The sequence below is a fragment of the Tursiops truncatus genome, chromosome 17 (assembly GCF_011762595.2).
Source record: "Tursiops truncatus isolate mTurTru1 chromosome 17, mTurTru1.mat.Y, whole genome shotgun sequence".
NCBI classification, from domain to species: domain Eukaryota; kingdom Metazoa; phylum Chordata; class Mammalia; order Artiodactyla; family Delphinidae; genus Tursiops; species Tursiops truncatus.
This window is the reverse complement of record NC_047050.1, coordinates 41,075,418-41,092,664: the sequence shown is the minus strand read 5'-3', so window position 1 is coordinate 41,092,664 and position 17,247 is coordinate 41,075,418. Positions and strand designations below refer to the sequence as shown.

Genomic DNA, 17,247 nt, shown 5'->3' with positions numbered 1-17,247 from the left:
CCCCTCATGGTGATGCCTGAGCACTGGACTGGGAAACACAAGGGCTTTGGTACCAACCTGGACTCAAAGCAGGGCTCAGCCACATCTGATCAGCAACACCATGGGTAGGTTGTTAGCTAACCTCAATATCTATGCCTGCACAATTGGGATAGCTGAGAATTAGAGGTCTATAATACCTAACATACTGTGTGATACACACCTGACATGGCAAATGTTATCTGTAAACGGCTAGAGAGGAACGAATAAGTATCAGCATTAAGTAGATTAATAACGTTTCTGTTCACATTTCAAGTATAAAAACAATTGCATGTAATTGTTTATGAACCGTCAACCTAAAAAAACGTTGGCTGACTTTGGCTTCCTTCCTCCAAAACAGAGAGAATATCAACTTGATATGATTAGCCTTTATTCAGTCAACTAACATTTATTATACACCTACTATGTGACAATTCCTGCCCTTAGGAAATCAGAGATGAGATGAGTTAAAACCTTACTCAGCTCGGGCTTCCCTGGTGGCGCAGTGGTTAAGAATCCACCTGCCAGTGCAAGGGACACGGGTTTGAGCCCTGGTCCGGGAAGATCCCACATGCCGTGGAGCAGCTAAGCCTGCGAGCCACAACTACTGAGCCTGTGCTCTAGAGCCTGCATGCCTAGAGCCTGTGCTCCACAACAAGAGAAGCCACTGCAATGAGAAGCCTGCGCACCACAACGAAGAGTAGCCCCCGATCACCGCAATTAGAGAAAGCCCACGCACAGCAATGAAGACCCAACACAGCCAAAAATAAAATAAATTAAATAAATAAATTAAAAAACAAAACAAAACCATAAAAACACCCAGCTCAAGGGCTTTGTGGAAGGAGAAAGAATATTAACAAATGTAATAGAAAACAAAACCACATTTTGTTACTTTTTCTACTATGGACATTACTTAAAGTGGTAAATGGTTATCAATTTCATGACTTTTCATTTACTTATCCCTTTAGGGAGGACACTAAAATTCTCTTTTCAAGTTTCTGTTTTAAGTTTTTGTCCTACACTACTCCCCCCATACACACACACACACACACATCCTCTCTAACTCAACACAGTTCACTACTTAGTTTTCTCTTCTTCCAGTCTTACAGCTCCTGTCGGGCTGAAGCCCTGTCTTACTTAACCCCAGGATCGGGCCCAGGGCCTATTTACTAGCTGGAACTCAGAAGATGTCAGTCACATAAATGAGTGAGGTATCATTTAGGCTGGCCCTTGGAGACTGGACGGTTGGTGCTGGGGCAGGGGTGGAGCCCGGCATTCTAGGCAGGGGGCATCTGCATGGTTAGGGTCCAATCAGGAGACAGAAACCACCCAGTGGTTTGAACAGAGAAAGTTTAAAAAAGAATTATTAACAGGGGATTGGAGGTATGGAGAACTAACTAAGGGGGAAAAAAGAGATATCAGTGCTGAGCGAGGGTACTCAAGAAAGGAACAAACATGGAAAGGGTTCGCCTCCCTAAGGCTGGGAATCAGACACTGTTGGCTCAACCCCACTGGATGGTAGAAACGTTTCAGGCCAAGCTAGTGAACCACCTGCTGAGACACGGCTGCAGAGGTGCTGTTCACGGGGAGAGGGAGGTACCACCTGCCCTGGAAACTGCCTGAGATGGGGGTGCGCTGGGAAGGCCGTCAGGAAGAGGGAGTGCCGGTGCCGCTGCCCCGGGGGCCGCGGCCAGCAAGATCCGGATGCTGTACTGCACACACAGACCGGGGAAGAAAACACTGTCCTCCTCTAGAGCACTCTGCCCACAAGGCCAGGTGGAGAGGTGGCTGGCAAAGGGGAGACTGTCACAAGGCCAGCTCCCAGTAGGCCGACCTGCGAACGTGGGACCTGCACAGCAGGAAGCGGGTAACTGGCTCAGCAAGACACGAGGACGCCAACGGGCCTGAGACTAGCTCCCCAAAGTGGCGGTGATGCTGCCCCTGTGTCCCGAGTCCTTCGTATCAGGCGTTACCCAATCAGAGTCAGGGCCAATGTTCGGCTGCTGGTGGTGCTAGAATGGAAGGAGCACCCAGGGCACGCCAGTCCAAGACCACGTTCTGTGCGTGCTCCCCACAGAACGGAACCATATGCTCTGCACCCAACAGGTCAGCACCTACCGAGGACGCAGAGGGCGCTGGGTCGTGCCCACACACACCGGAACACACCTCGCTGTCTGCTGAGGAACTCACACCCTGGAGAGGGCAGAGATGGGCGCAATGGTTAAGACTGAGCGTGATCAACTTGTGGGGGTAGATGAGATGTGAAAGCACAGACAGGGACAACTGATTTGGGCCGGAGGGCAGGGACGGTCCTCAGGAGGACACGTTGAATCAGGCAGAGAGGAAAGAGGACAGCACTGCAGGTGGGGAGGCAGGAGCAGAGGCAAAAGGAGGGAAGCTGGAGGGAGAGCTCCGTCTGGGAACCAAGGGGCTGTGATGTGAATGCTTCGGGGAGAACGTGGTGTAGAAGAGGCGGGAAAGACAGGCAAAGGCCAGGACATGGAGAGGGCCTTGAGTCCACCTTAAGGAGCTTTTCCAGTCTTTGGCAGCAGTGTCTCCACTAGGAAGCCTACAAGTCCCAGCTCGAGCTGAGGAACAAAGCCACAGCCCTGGCCTCTGCGTCTGCACATCTGACTCAAGGACTGAGCCTCCAGCACCCATGTGTGCGCACGTTAGATGCGGTAACTCATAACCAGCAGAAAGAGCTGTGATCAGCAAGAGAAACATTCGATTGTGCATGACTGAGTGTCAGCATTATGCTCCCCAACCTCCCTGAACAATTAGCTGATTCCTATCTGTCATTATCCTTGGAGAAGTGACCCTAAAGCGCAGTGGAGCTACTTAAAAGGGAGGGAAATCAGCCATCACATCCAATTTATTTTTTTCCCTGAGCAAAACGTAACACTCAAATTCTCCAAAATGTTCACAGATGATTAAACACAAGATTTTCTTTAAAAAGAAGAAAAAAGTCCTGCACATTTGCCTTTTGCTTGTTAAAAACTTATTTTCACGGCAGGCTTGGCTATTTATTTTCAAACTTGTTTTAAAGTTTCATTTCGAATCGTTAACATCCTAATGGCTTTTTCTCTCAAACATTCTATTGCCTTGGGCCCTTTAACCAAAGTCAAGATGCCTGGTGAAGACATTCTCCTTTCACTAAGATTCTGACACCCTCAGGCCTGTCTTCACCTCCCCATTACCACATACTAAATGCTGACCATAAAAATACTCTTCACAGAGCACTTCATGCTCCTTGAACTACTTTTATTATTTTTTAATTTAATTAATTAATTTATTTATTTTTGGCTGCGTTGGGTCTTCGTTGCTGCACATGGGCTTTCTCTAGCTGCGGCGAGCGGGGGCTACTCTTCGCTGTGGTACGCGGGCTTCTCATTGCGGTGGCTTCTCTTGTTGCAGAGCACGGGCTCTAGGTGCGTAGGTTTCAGTAGTTGTGGCATACGGGCTCAGCAGTTGTGGCTCATGGGCTCTAGAGTGCAGGTTCAGTAGTTCTGGTGCACGGGCTTAGCTGCTCCACAGCATATGGGATCTTCCCGGACCAGGACTCAAACCTGTGTCCCCTGCGTTGGCAGGCGGATTCTTAACCACTACACAACCAGGGAAGTTCTCTGAACTACTTTCAATGAAAAGTTCTCCAAACGGAATTGGTTTTAAATTCTGAAGTGACGGTGTCATCTTTTTTTATTATCTAAATGATGTTAATTTTTAATGATGATTTCAAGGAAGGGTTGGTGAAGTCAGGATTGCCATACTGTTTGTATTACAGTCTGTTAATACTGACTAAAAACACTTGCTACTGTCCTTTTCTTCTAATATCAATGAAGTACTTGGAAATCGGAGAAAATAACTATAGGGTCAATTAAGACAGAAGATGCCAATTAAGATGCCATACAAAACTGATTAAAACACAATGATTTTGGTCTTCCCTGGTGGTGCAGTGGTTGAGAGTCCTCCTGCCGATGCGGGGGACACGGGTTCGTGCCCCGGTCCGAGGGGGTCCCACATGCTGCGGAGCGGCTGGGCCCGTGAGCCATGGCCGCTGGGCCTGCGCGTCCGGAGCTTGTACTCCACAACGGGAGAGGCCACAACAGTGAGAGGCCCGCGTACCGAAAAAAATAAAAATAAAAAAAATAAAGTAAAACACAATGATTTTGACATTTTTAGAAGCTGGCATTTAGTTAAGCCCAGTTTTTTATTTTAAGAACTTTAATCATTCACAATGAATGACCAGCACCTTCCCTGGTGGCACAGTGGTTAAGAAATCACCTGCCAATGCAGAGGACACGGTTTTGATCCCTGGTTCTGGAAGATCCCACATGCCACGAAGCAACTAAGCCTGTGTGCCACAGCTACTGAGTCTGCGCTCTAGAGCCCACGAGCCACAACTACTGAGCCCAAGCACCTAGAGCCCGTGCTCCGCAACAAAAGAAGCCACCGCAATGAGAAGCCCGTGCGCCGCAACGAAGAGTAGCCCCTACTCCCCACAACTAGAGAAAGCCCATGCACAGCAACGAAGACCCAACACAGCCAAAAAAATAAATAAATAAAATAAAACAATGAATGACCAAAAAATAATCTCTGAGGACTAAAATTATAGGTCATGTTCTCCTTCGCTGTCTGGTAAACAGCAGCTACTCAATGAGTCGATAAACACACATGCGTTATATATCTCAGCCGCGCACCACTTTACTTCAAGCAATATTCAGTACAACCAAAACTCTAATCGAAGTACAGACCCTGGGAGTTTGTCTTCATAGGATCTCAACCACAGAGCGACTGATGGTGGAACTCTCTTCCACACAGATGGAAAATCCCTCTTGTCAATGACCCCAGAAGGGCATCTGTTCGTTAGGAAGATTAGCATCCATCTATATATAGTATCTCTTAGGAGCTCTTATGCTAGGTGACATGTGCTGGTGGGAGAGCAGCTCAGCATTCATTTCAATTCAATTCAACAAATAGTCGAGGGAAACTTCATTCCCAGCTACATCAACATACAGAACAGTTGGAAGGACAAATAAATGAACATCAAAGGCTGCAAAATGTAATACCCTGGAATAGAAGTGATTCCAACTGGCCACAAATCTGCAAGCCATTAAAATTTGGAAAACTAATTCCATCAAATAGTAGGAAATAATAAAACGCTCAAGAGGAAAGAACTTATTGGGAAAAATAAGAAATGTTTGGATCCTATGGTTAGAGTTTTACTGTAATATCAGAGTTAAGGCACTAAAGGCTTATTTGGAATTGTACAGTTTGCTAGGACTACATTACATATAAGTCACATACGTGCCAGATTTTACATGTGTGCATTTATTTTCCAGGGGAGGGTGTTCAGAATCATTAGATTCTCAAAGAGCCATCCAGAGATTCTGGGGTCCAGGACTGGGGGGTGGGGGGAGGGCAGTACAGGGCACAAGGTAAATTGCACCAGAAGTCTGTCCACTGGCCCCGCACCCTAATAAGGGTGAGGTAAGTTAAAATGAAATCAAGGCCCAGGATGACAGCTGTGTGGCACCTCATCCACCTTGGAGCAGGAGAAGCTCCAGCAAAGAACGAGGATTGACCGGTTATCTCACAGAGTCAAACATTTGGAAAACACTGATAGGTAATTGACAGACCTGGGAGATCGGGGTGAGGTAAAAGGTCAAAAACTTGGCAGCTGAAAAAACAAGGCAAATGTCTGCTGGAGGAAAACAAAAATTGTACAAGAAAGGGAATGTACATGACAGAGCTGTGCACGGAACAATAGTCACATAATCAAGGTAAACATTAACTGGTGATGTAACCAAAAAATCTGATGTGACTGTATTAGGTGGATGAAGGCAGCAGAGAATATGGGGAGGAGAGTAAAAGTTCAATTCTATTCAACACCGGGAAGTCAAAAGGTATCTCAAATTGATCATCGAAAACTTAGTAACACAGACATATTATTTTAAAATATGTAGGTAGGTCTTCCCTGGTGGTGCAGTGGTTGAGAGTCCGCCTGCTGATGCAGGGGACACGGGTTCGTGCCCCGGTCCGGGAAGATCCCACATGCTGCGGAGTGGCTGGGCCCGTGAGCCATGGCCACTGAGCCTGCGCGTCCGGAGCCTGTGCTCCGCGGCAGGAGAGGCCACAACAGTGAGAGGCCCCCGTACCGCAAAAAAAAGAAAAAAGAAATAAAATAAAATATGTAGGTAAGGGAGGTAAATACAAGAAACAAGTAAGAGTTGACAGTGTTTACAGCTGGGGTGAAAAGTGGAGGATAGTCACGAGAATGGCAGAGGACCACTGAAAAATAAATCTTGGGAATTCCCTGGCAGTTCAGCGGTTAGGACTCAGCGCTTGCACTGCTGAGGGCCCGGGTTCAATCCCTGGTCAGAGAACTAAGATTCTGCAAGGTGCGAGGAAAAAAAAGAGGGAGAAAAATAAATCTTTCACTAGCATGAGTTTTAGCTATGTACATGTAATGCTGTGTTAAAAATAAAAGTGATATTTTAAAAATAAAAGAATAATCATGGCAGTCTTGAAGGAAAGAAGTCTGTCATCAAGGGGCAACTTTCAACCTGAGGGCGGTGGGCAGGCTCATAGCTACCTCATTCCTCCTGCTTCTTGGCTGGTGGGTGACATGTGTGTTCGCCGTGAGCCCCTGCAGGGGTCTGGAAAACGCTCCTAACTTGCCCAAGATGCCCCTCTCTACGCCGGGAGGGGTGGTGGGGGCTGGACTCGTGCAGTTGAGACGCTAACAAAGCAGCCAGGGAGCGCCTCGCAGATGGAGGTCCCTGCCTAGGAGGTGAAACGTGTTTTCACGGAGCAGCTGGTCAGGACCTGGCCCCTTGCCTGCTTGAGACTCTCCTCCAGACCTGTGAGACCCCACCCGATCTAGGGTGCCCCAAATACCAGTGGAAACTAGAGAACTACGATGCCACGAGGGGCCCCCAGGATACATGCTCTTCACGCCACTCATGCCCAGGCCAACAGCAGCCCAGTGTCTGGCTCTCTCCTGTCTCATTTATTTCCATGACTCCCTAGCACGGCAAGTTCATTACCAATCTGACTCCTTTTCCCTATGATTTTTCCCTCCTCAAATGTTCTTCTTTCTTTGTATGTCACTCCGTACAAAGCCCAAACAACCCCAAGCTCATGTTAAAATCACTTCCAACATGGAGATCTGAAATAGTCTAGCCTCGATTACTCTCTTCTCCTCTGAGTTATGCTGTGCAATTGCAGTATGACAAATTAATTTTTTAAATAAAACCACCAGTTAGATATTTCCATATTCTTTATAGATAACATGAAGTCGTAACACTAGAAATGGCAGTAACTACAGTACAGCACTCTGAACTCAGACACAAAACCACTCTCTTAAAGCACTTACATAACTGGCTTATCAATTAAATTATATGCTATCTTGTACTATTATTAACGGTCTTGTAAACATTTACCTTTCTCCTCTCCGAAAAGCTTCTAAAAGGCAAGACTCTCACACTTCCATAGTCCTTTCTTAGCACTGGTTTTTAGACAGAGGTGTGTCCAAATTTGAGTCCTATCATTTCAGCTCTATGGCCACGGTCAAATTCTAGAGGCAATATGGGGTGGGGGGAGTCAAACTGAAATGAGACATGGGTTCAAATTCCAGCTGGGACGTAGCAACCCTGGGGTCCTGAGAAAGTTAGTAAATCTACCTGAACGTCAGCTTCCACACTTATAAAATGGAGACCACGATGGATACTCCTCAAAAGACTGTTAAGGATGTAAGGGAGGCGCCATACTTAATGCACTAAGTACAGGCTGAGCACTTGAGCGCTCAGTAAACGGCAGCAATTCTCCAACTGCAGCGAGATAACCAACGCGGTATGACTGTCCAACTAGTTCAACTACACACCTTCCTTCAGGAAGCGACACCAGTAAACACTACTCACAAATTGATTCCTGTGGGTCAGAAAAGGAGTTCCTCTTCCCTCTCAGGTGGCTGCAGGAAGTGTAAGAGGCTAACCACTTAAGCTGCTCTGAGCCTAACTCTTCCTTAACAAAAGTAACTGAATGATGAGAAAGGAGACAAAGTGGACACCATTTCTACCGCAGGCTGCAGGTCTGCGGAGCTGTGGGCACCTCTCACATAGTTATAGTTCTAAAAGCCAGAGTGAGTGTGGTTGAAACACCATGTCCGTCCATTCACTCCTCACCCCAGGACACCCGAGCAGCCCCCAGAGGGCAGCTGTTGTGCCAGCTGCCGGGGAGGCGGAGATGGAAGGCTGGAGGATGCCCATCCCAGGAGTGGGGGAGAGCGCACGTGAACTGTCCCAAGAGACCGAGAAACACCTGCAAAGGTGTAGGTGGTTTGCTTTAGTTAGAGACCTGGATGCGTGAGTCGGGATTACAAGGGATGAGACTGGAACAACAGGCGAGATCCCAGCCAGGCTTGCAAGCAATACCAGGAAGTGAAAATTTCTTCTTTAACAACCAGCCGTCCTCCCCAGCGTGAGGGGGATGGGAGCTTTGGTGATGTTCATGTGTCAGAGCCTCCCGTGGGCATACACAGGTGTGTTTTTACAAAACCAGTTGCCCTTCTCTCCCCCTAAAGCACGGACAAATAAAATACCACTATAGGGCTTCCCTGGTGGCGCAGTGGTTAAGAATCTGCCTGCCAATGCAAGGGACACAGGTTCGAGCCCTGGTCCGGGAACATCCCACATGCTGCGGAGCAACTAAGCCCATGCGCCACAACTACTGAGCCTGCGCTCTACAGCCCGCAAGCTACAACTACTGAGCCCACGTGCCACAACTACTGAAGCCCGTGCGCCTAGAGCCTGTGCTCCACAACAAGAGAAGCCACGACAGTGAGAAGCCTGCGCACTGCAACGAAGAGCAGCCCCTGCCCACTGCAACCAGAGAAAGCCCACACACGGCAACAAAGACCTAACACAGCCAAAAATAAATAAATAAGTTTATTTAAAAAAAAAATACCACTATAAATGGAGACGTCTTTTTCCTTTTTTTTTTTTTTGGCTCCTTTGTGGGGCAGTGGGTAGGAAGCAAGGGGCACAGTATTCATGAGAGCACAATAGCTCACGAGACCCACGACTGTTGATAACACAATCAGTAACAGTCCCTCAAAGCTGCTTCACAATTAAGATGAACTTGGCAGGATGAAGTTATCACTCCACTCCCTTCTCTGGCCTCAAGAAAATATCAGAACGCAAGACTGCATAGCTGAGACTGATGTTGTTACAGGGATAATGCTAAAGCTGTCCTTATTTATTCAAAGGACAAAAAAAAAGCAAACCATTGGTAAACTGAGATTTTAAATACTAACCCGCAAGTCACAAATGACTGTCATAGAGCAAAGTGGAGTGACATCACAGTTGAGAAATGCTAAAGTTATAAACAGCAGAGCCCCTGAAGACTTCTAAATCCAGGGATGACAAAACCAGATTTATGTTTTAGGTCCATCTGACAGCAACAGAGAGAAAAAACTGAAGAGAAAGTAGAGTTCAAGGCTAGAGGCTAAAAGCCTAACTCTAACAAGTTTAAAGATGACCCCTCAGTTACAGGCTTGGGTGATTAAGTGGACATTGCTACCATTCAGTAGAATCTAAGAAAAGAAGCAGATACGGAAGAAACGGAGTGAGCTCTGCAGTGTGATCCTCTCTGGAGATGACCACAGGATGACTGGGGACATGGGCACCGAGCTGATCTGGGTCACAAAATCTAAGCTACTTCCTTCAAGTCAGTAAAAAAAAAAAAAAAAGAGCAAGACAAATGATTTGTTAAATACTGTTCATTCATTTCATCAACAAATGCTGGTCGTACTATGTACCAGGCACTGAGGATACCACACCACTGACACTTGTAAGGTCCGAGCCAGCAGACAGCTTATGTGCTAGGGGAGGAGTCTGATAAACAGAGTTTATCTTCCATGGCGAAGTGCAGAGCTTCTCAACCGGTGTCCATTCACAACAGTGTGCCATATAAATGCTGCAATTTTCTGTTTGCCACCATGTTGAGAAGACTGGGGTGCCCTGGGGTAGCAGCCATGGACTGTGGAGTCAACCGTGTGGGCCGACAAAATTCCCAACTTGGAGGCCTTGGGCCAGTCACTTCTTTAAGCCTCAGCTTCCTCATCTGTAAATGGGGACGAGACCACTCTGTCTCACAAGGTTAATGAAATGAATAAGCCCAAGTTATGTGCTTATTATTAGCACAGTACACGGCAGGCACTAAGGCTCAACAAATCTGAATTTTATTCCATACATTTGTGAAAGGATGAGATGGCTTGCTGTATTGATCAGGATACAAAATAAGACAAATGAATGTTAAAATGACCCAGAAACAAGGCAAAATAGAGATTTTGGGGGTTATCAAGTTTTTATTTCTATATATGGATGGATGGATACGTATATACATATTTTGACAAATAAGTATAGAGAGAGAGAGGGAAAGAGGTAAGTAAAGGGGTGTGTGTGTGTGTGTTACTTTTTTTCTGGCAGTAAACTAAAACAGGACTTTATAGAATGGATCTTTGTATAAAAGATAGTTTCTTATCTTTGCATAAGAGCCTTAGCTGCGGTTTTTCAACACGTTAGCAACTATTTTGCAAGTGAATTATTCTCTTGTTGATTTCCACTATAGTTTGTTAAATATAAGCTGGATTTAGAACTACTGGCAAAATAATAAATACGGGAGAATGAAAACTTTCTCAGGAAAAAAAATATCCTTATAAAAAGGACCAAAAGAAAAAAAAAAAAAAAAAAAAAAGGACCAAAAGATTAGGTGCTGCTCTTTGCCATTCCACTTGCAGGAGGGGAAAGCTCTATGCAGGCCCTAAGTAGGGTTATTAAATCCCTTGGGATGGTTCAAATAGTCATCCTACAAACACCTAGAAAACTCAGCTTAAATTGCCATGAAGGCTGGGGTCTGTGAACGATATGGGCCAAACCTGGCCCGCTGCCTGTTTTTTTGTATGGCCTGAGGGCTCAGAATGGTTTTTACATTTTTTAAAAGAAAAACGTTTCGTGATGTGTGAAAATTATATAAAACTCAAACTTCAGTGCAACACAGCCACGCTTACTTGTGTATGTATTTTCTACAACTCCTTTCACACTACAACAGCAGGGGTGAATAGCTATGACAGAGACCATATGGTCCGCAAAGCCTAAAGTATTTACTATCTGGCTTTTACGGAAAACAGTTTGCCTCCACCTGCACAAAGGAAAAGCATTACCCTGAATTCTGACCTTGGAAGATGTGATAATATCAGATGTGAAAGTACAAAGCCCCAAAACAATCGTGTCATTTAGGGGCACTTGAATCTTCCCATGGTCCATTTAAATTAATCCCAAGTAGCCAAAATATTTTTTTCCTTTACCATTTGTTACACCCCTAACAGTCTACGATGTACCTTGTTTAAAACAGGCAGCATTTACATTGACACCACATTTGCCTACTTAGATGTGAGCTTCCTTTACTCGGGCCGAACAGGAAAGGGGAGATAGGTGAACCATGAATCTCCAAGATTAACTGAAACAGCCATCTGGGCATTTGCGATAGGATCATCGCAAACAGGAAGTTTGGGCTTAACTTTTTTTTTTTTTTTTTTTTTGCTGTACGCGGGCCTCTCACTATTGTGGCCTCTCCCGTTGCGGAGCACAGGTTCCGGTCACGCAGGCCCAGCGGCCATGGCTCACGGGCCCAGCCGCTCCGCGGCACGTGGGATCCTCCCGGACCGGGGCATGAACCCATGTCCCCTGCATCGGCAGGCGGACTCTCAACCACTGCGCCACCAGGGAAGCCTGCCTGGGCTTATCTTTAAGGCATTTAGAATAACTGTTTCCAAACTTTTAAAATAACTCCACCTATAATATACACCAGTAAACACACACATACACATAACCATTTATTTCTGATTCTAATGTACACATATTTGCACATTTTAACGTCTGAATTTAGGCTGTGCCTTGTAACTAACAGCACCTAACAATAAGAAGCACCTAAGATAATGGTGCAATTTACAACCAATGGTATCTTGTACTCAATTCAACACACCAGGGGTCGGGAAGAACAAAAACAAATTTGGAAGATCCTAGTGAAACCTTCCCCCACCTACAGAAGGAATAATTTCCAAAGACAAATAAGGTGGAAAGTAATTGTACCCTCAATTCACTGAAGAACCAGTATAAACTGTCCTCACCTGATTTTATAGGAGGAAGTCATTATTTCCCTTAATTCTCAGCAGAGAAGCTACTCAAATTCTCTCACAGATTATACTTACAATATAGAATTCTTATTCCAAATCTTCCGTATTGGGTCAAAAATCCTCACTGGTGAGATATTTGGGCAGGAAACACCAAAACAATACCGTGGCCCAAATTGAAAGCTAAGATGCACTAAAATATCTAATGTTCAAATAAATATATCTGAAGTAACTATATTTAAAACTACATAACTTTATCAAAATCAGTATCTTAAGAGCTACATTTTTATCTAAAATAAAAATATATAACTATTGAGGAAGTAGAGGGAATGCCCTATCACAGGCATCTCAGCTGCTTCCTGTCCCCCAGGCCTGAATGTGCTGCGCCACCTTCTGTGCACATCTCTTTGGGGATGGGGTTCTACCCTGTGTGTTTCACGGGCTGCCAACCAGGCCGTGCTCAGCTGACTGTGCTCAATGGCTGCCAGGGTACTTTGGCTGGAAGGACTGCTCAGAACCTCAGACTCCCATTTTACCTGTTCTCCTTCCCCACACACTTCCCTCCCTCGAATTAATGGAAAGGGAGAAATATCTTCTGCTTTGTTTTCTAGTATTCAAGAAACCAATCGCGTAATTTCCTATTACCATCTAATCTGTTGTCTACAAGCTTTGCTTTCTCATAGCTGTAACTGTAACACAAACTTCTATGTTCTTTTAAAGCATCATAAGCCTTTCTTCTGCTGTTACACTGCTCATAATTTTTATGGCAGTAAGGAGATTTTATCAAGTGGGCATACCCCTATTTAATCAAACTGGTTCCCAACTACTAGACAGTGGAATTGGATACTTTTGCTGTTAAAAAACAATGCCGCATGAATATCTTATACACGTTTTTTTTTTTTACTAATTCCTTAAGATACATTCCCAGAAACTTTCTTAGAATGTTGAAAAATACAATTCAATGTCTCCTTTGTCCCTAGAGCAAAATCAACACGGATTCTATTTTGGACATGTGGGATAAAATAAGTCAAGTGCCGAGTGTGTTTTAAAGTAAAACACAATGAAAATAGAGGATGATTTTATAATTGATTCCCTGCAAAGCTACTCTAAATTTTTCTTACTTGCTATTATAGGAAGATTACCATTGAGCGATTGATTAATATCCTTTATTCATGTTCACAGTGAAAACTGGGTCTATTTGAACCGTTCTTCCAGAACTTTTAGGTGTCAATTATCTATGTGTTGGTTTGACCGCTCCAGTTGTTCTCTGGATGAAATAACTGGAAACTTATACGGGTCAGAGATAATTTCCATCAGATTAGTATATTTTTTTCAAAAGCTGTATTTTACTGAAGGAGGGAAAGAAACACGAGCTGAGTTAACATCGCACACTGTCAGCTTGCAGCATGGAATACGTTAAAGCAGGGGAAACGCTTTCCAGAGGAAATCTCAGCGGGCATCCAGTCCAATCTTATCCACGATGCTTTTCTATCAGAACCAACAGCCAAGTCTGTCTGAAGCCATGTGCCCATATGAAGCTATTAGGAAAATGTGTGGGGCTGAGTTACAGAAGGGAGGGCTATCTAACACAACAAGGGAACTACAAGGACCTACTGTATTGCTCAATATTATGTAGCAACATAAATAGGAAAAGAACTTGAAAAAAAATAGATATATGTATATGTATGTATGAATGAATAAATAAATAAATAAGGCAGCTGCCTTGGTGTCACCAAGTTTACTTCTAACTTTTCTTCCACCTCTTTCTTTAATTCACCCTCCCATTCCTTCCCCTGAGCTAGAGAGCAAAAATAAGCAAACAAAACGAAAAGTCTCACTGCTTTGGAAGTTTGTGACTTGACTTGAGAAGAATCATCAAAATGAATTACTTTCCTGCTTTACTGCTGCTTGTCCTGGTCAATGCCCCGCCAGCAGCAACAGGGAAGAACACCCAGCCCTGGCGGCAGTCTGCACAGATGACAGTCTAGGAGGAGGGTGGCGGGTAAAGAAAGACCGGAGCCAGGCTGCGAAGGTTGTGATCCCCCCTCCGCTCCCCGGGCACGCACCAGCTGTGTGACCGTGGGAAGGTACCCACTTGGTAATTTCCTCTTTTGTACCCAGGGATCTACTTCAAGGACTCTTGTGAGACTGAGTTCATATATAGAAAGCCCGCACCGCAGAGCCTGGCAGATGGCAACCACTACCTAAGTGTCTGGGGAGAAACTCCCAGTACAAAAAGCTACAGAGCGGGAGATAGGACAGATGCAGAGAAGAGCGGAACCTCACTGGAGTTCTTCAGCGCTCGGCTGGATGACACTTGTGGGAACACCGCTAAGGAGATGAGAGAGGGTCAGTTAACTTTCAAGGTCTAGTCCTACCATTCGGGTGAGCGATTTAACGTTTCAAGTCATAGTCAGAGGCCAGACACATCCTGGGGCTTCATGCTCACTCCGTGGCCCCTCACTATCAACTATCGCTGCTACGTCTGACAGCCCTCTTCAAATCCTCCCCCTCTTCCTCAGGCCCTCTGCATCAGAACTGCATGGTCTTCATCACTGTAGTGATCTGGACAACGGAAATGGTCTCCTGGCTGCTCTCTCTGCTTATCTGGGATGTTACCCAGTCTATTATCAAAACCTCTCACATTTTTTAAATTAAAAAAAAAAAAAGCAAAAGCAAAAGCTTAGATCATACAAACTACTAAATTACAAGTGAAAAGAGATATCTAAAATTGAGGTATTATGAATAAGATGTCTCTCTTGTATTCCAGTACTTACTAGGCCAGAAGCTTCAGAGCCAATAACTCACAGGCTGGAGTTTCAAATCCTCTACACGTCCTGTAACTGGAGAGCCTTCTTCGCCCCCTCCCCACCGCCTCCTGGACCCCCTGGTTCATACAGGCAGGTGACAGTGGTGAAAGGTGTATTTTGTGAGGTATGTTTAACGTACATGAATCTGAAATGCCCAGGACTGAAGGAGATCTTCAGAGCCAGCCTCATTACCGCCTTTAAACGAAGGCTTCCTCACACAGTTTCTGAAAATCAGTTATGACTTTTTTGAAGAATCTGCAAGATGATGACTATACATTCATCTTGGTAACAGTCTAGTTTCTCAGATATGAAGGAACTTCTGAAGTCTAAAAAATCTCTCCTGCTATCAGTTTAGTTCATTCCCTCCCCTTCTGTCTCTGGGGGTGGGATGTGGGAAAAGAATAAACACAACTCATGTCACCTGGTCAAGAACTTGTTTCTAATCACATGTAATCTATGCCTAGGAAGTAATGAACAAACTCATTTTTAAAAGCAGCAGGAGGGAAAAAAAAAAATGGAATTTTTTATGCACAATTTTTGAAAGTCATTGAGAGGACTACTAAATAAATCCACCCCACCTCCAACCCTTGGCAGTCAACTGAGAGTGTTTTGTGGCTTTCTGACAGCCCAAGGTCAGCCTTAATTAATCTCATCCTCTCAGGGATATCTACAGGGAAATGACTGCTGGGGAGATAATCTGGCCTTCACCAGGTCACTGACTTTTTTCTTAACTGTGTTTTTCAAGCAGTCAGGATCAAAAGGCAGCCCCACACAACAAAACACTTTTTTTTTGCCATGCCACATGGCTTGTGGGATCTCAGTTCCCGGACCAGAGGCTGAACCTGGTCTCAGGCAGTTAAAGTCCTACCCACTGGACTGCCAGGGAATTCCCGGCAAAACACTTTTTGAAGTCAGAACAATAAACCTGTATATAGTGTTTACCAAGATTAGCACCTGCAATATAATATGGCATAACGGACTCCATGAACTTTAAAATTTTCCTATTTATCCCTAAATAGCCATTTTCCTACATTGCCCAAGACTATGACCCTTTTATCTGAAATCAGAATTTCGGATACTACTTTGGATAAACATTCATCTCACTGCTTTTAAAGTGCCCCAATTGATTCCCTCCTCATCGATTTAACGCAACACTGGGTACTGCCACGACTCAAGTCTGCACTGGTATTAGCAGATTAAAAGGATTTTTCAAATCTCGATTTGCATAAATTTTAAGGTGAAAGAAATCTGTTTCTACTATTTAGTATTTTAATACATTTTTCCTCTTAAGGCCAGATTTTGATGAAGGTAGGGGAGAAAATGTGGTATTATGTAATATATATCCAGAATGTGATTTCTATTGAATACAGTGTTCTAAAGGGAAGGTTGCATCTCTCCAGGGTACCTAACCATGTATGGCAGTGACTCAAAGGGACACCATGGGATATTTTAAATTTCCAAGGAAAACACTACAAAGCCTGTTAGGTACTACACTAACTACTACTCTGAAGTTGTCTGGACCTGACTACTTAATGAAGTAAACAGCTAGGTATATCTTCTGGCCTAAGGGCATCATGAAAAAAATACCAAGACCCTAAGAGGCATTATGAACTAACAGAGTTTGTGACCTCTCTGTCTTAAGGCATTTCTTTCAAAGGTTTTTGCTTTGGTTTAGTTAGGAAACTGGAGCAATTAATCCATAGAATGATCTCCAATATATAATAACGCTATCTATTCTCCCTGAGTAGTATTTGGAAAAGTAGATACCTGGCTAATAATATGTGTACTGTTTTAGAGAAGAAAAAAGCAGCACATTTATTTTCTACCAACAAGAGCCCCGGTATCTTTCCACAGAAGTCACCCTGAGACTCTTCAGCCTGGGAGAAAAGCCATCTGGCTTAATACCTGATAGGAAGTGAAAGACACAACGTGTCTGTGTGGATTCCCCATAAAGACATGGACAAAAGAGAAACATACATGATGACACACTATGAGGATCTTAATATAGCTATGGAGACCAGGGAAAATGACAGAACTAGATCATTCCAGGCCCCACTTAGGATCTCAGAGTGAGACTCCAGTATTTTTTTTTAATTAGAACTCCTTTGGTTCTTGAACTCCTTTAGTACTAGTCAAAACAACCTTTAAATATGCAGAGCCCCTCTTTAAAAAAAAAATCTATTCTCCAACCCTAGAAATACAGATTATGGTCTCTACTGAAAGGAAGCA

The 17,247-nt window shown here is 44.5% G+C and overlaps 1 protein-coding gene across 3 annotated transcripts in view; it reads right to left on the bottom strand.

The window, feature by feature from the left end:
• LAPTM4B (lysosomal protein transmembrane 4 beta) overlaps positions 1-17,247 on the bottom strand; it is a 69,124-nt gene that overhangs the window by 2,191 nt on the left and 49,686 nt on the right. For 2 of the 3 annotated variants that reach the window (XM_019925084.3, XM_019925086.3), the window contains exon 7: positions 2,134-2,208. The exons of the other annotated variant lie outside the window; for it this stretch is intronic. In XM_019925084.3, the coding sequence (XP_019780643.2) occupies positions 2,134-2,208 (75 nt within the window). The remainder of the gene's footprint in view (positions 1-2,133; positions 2,209-17,247) is intronic. 3 annotated transcript variants of the gene reach the window in all.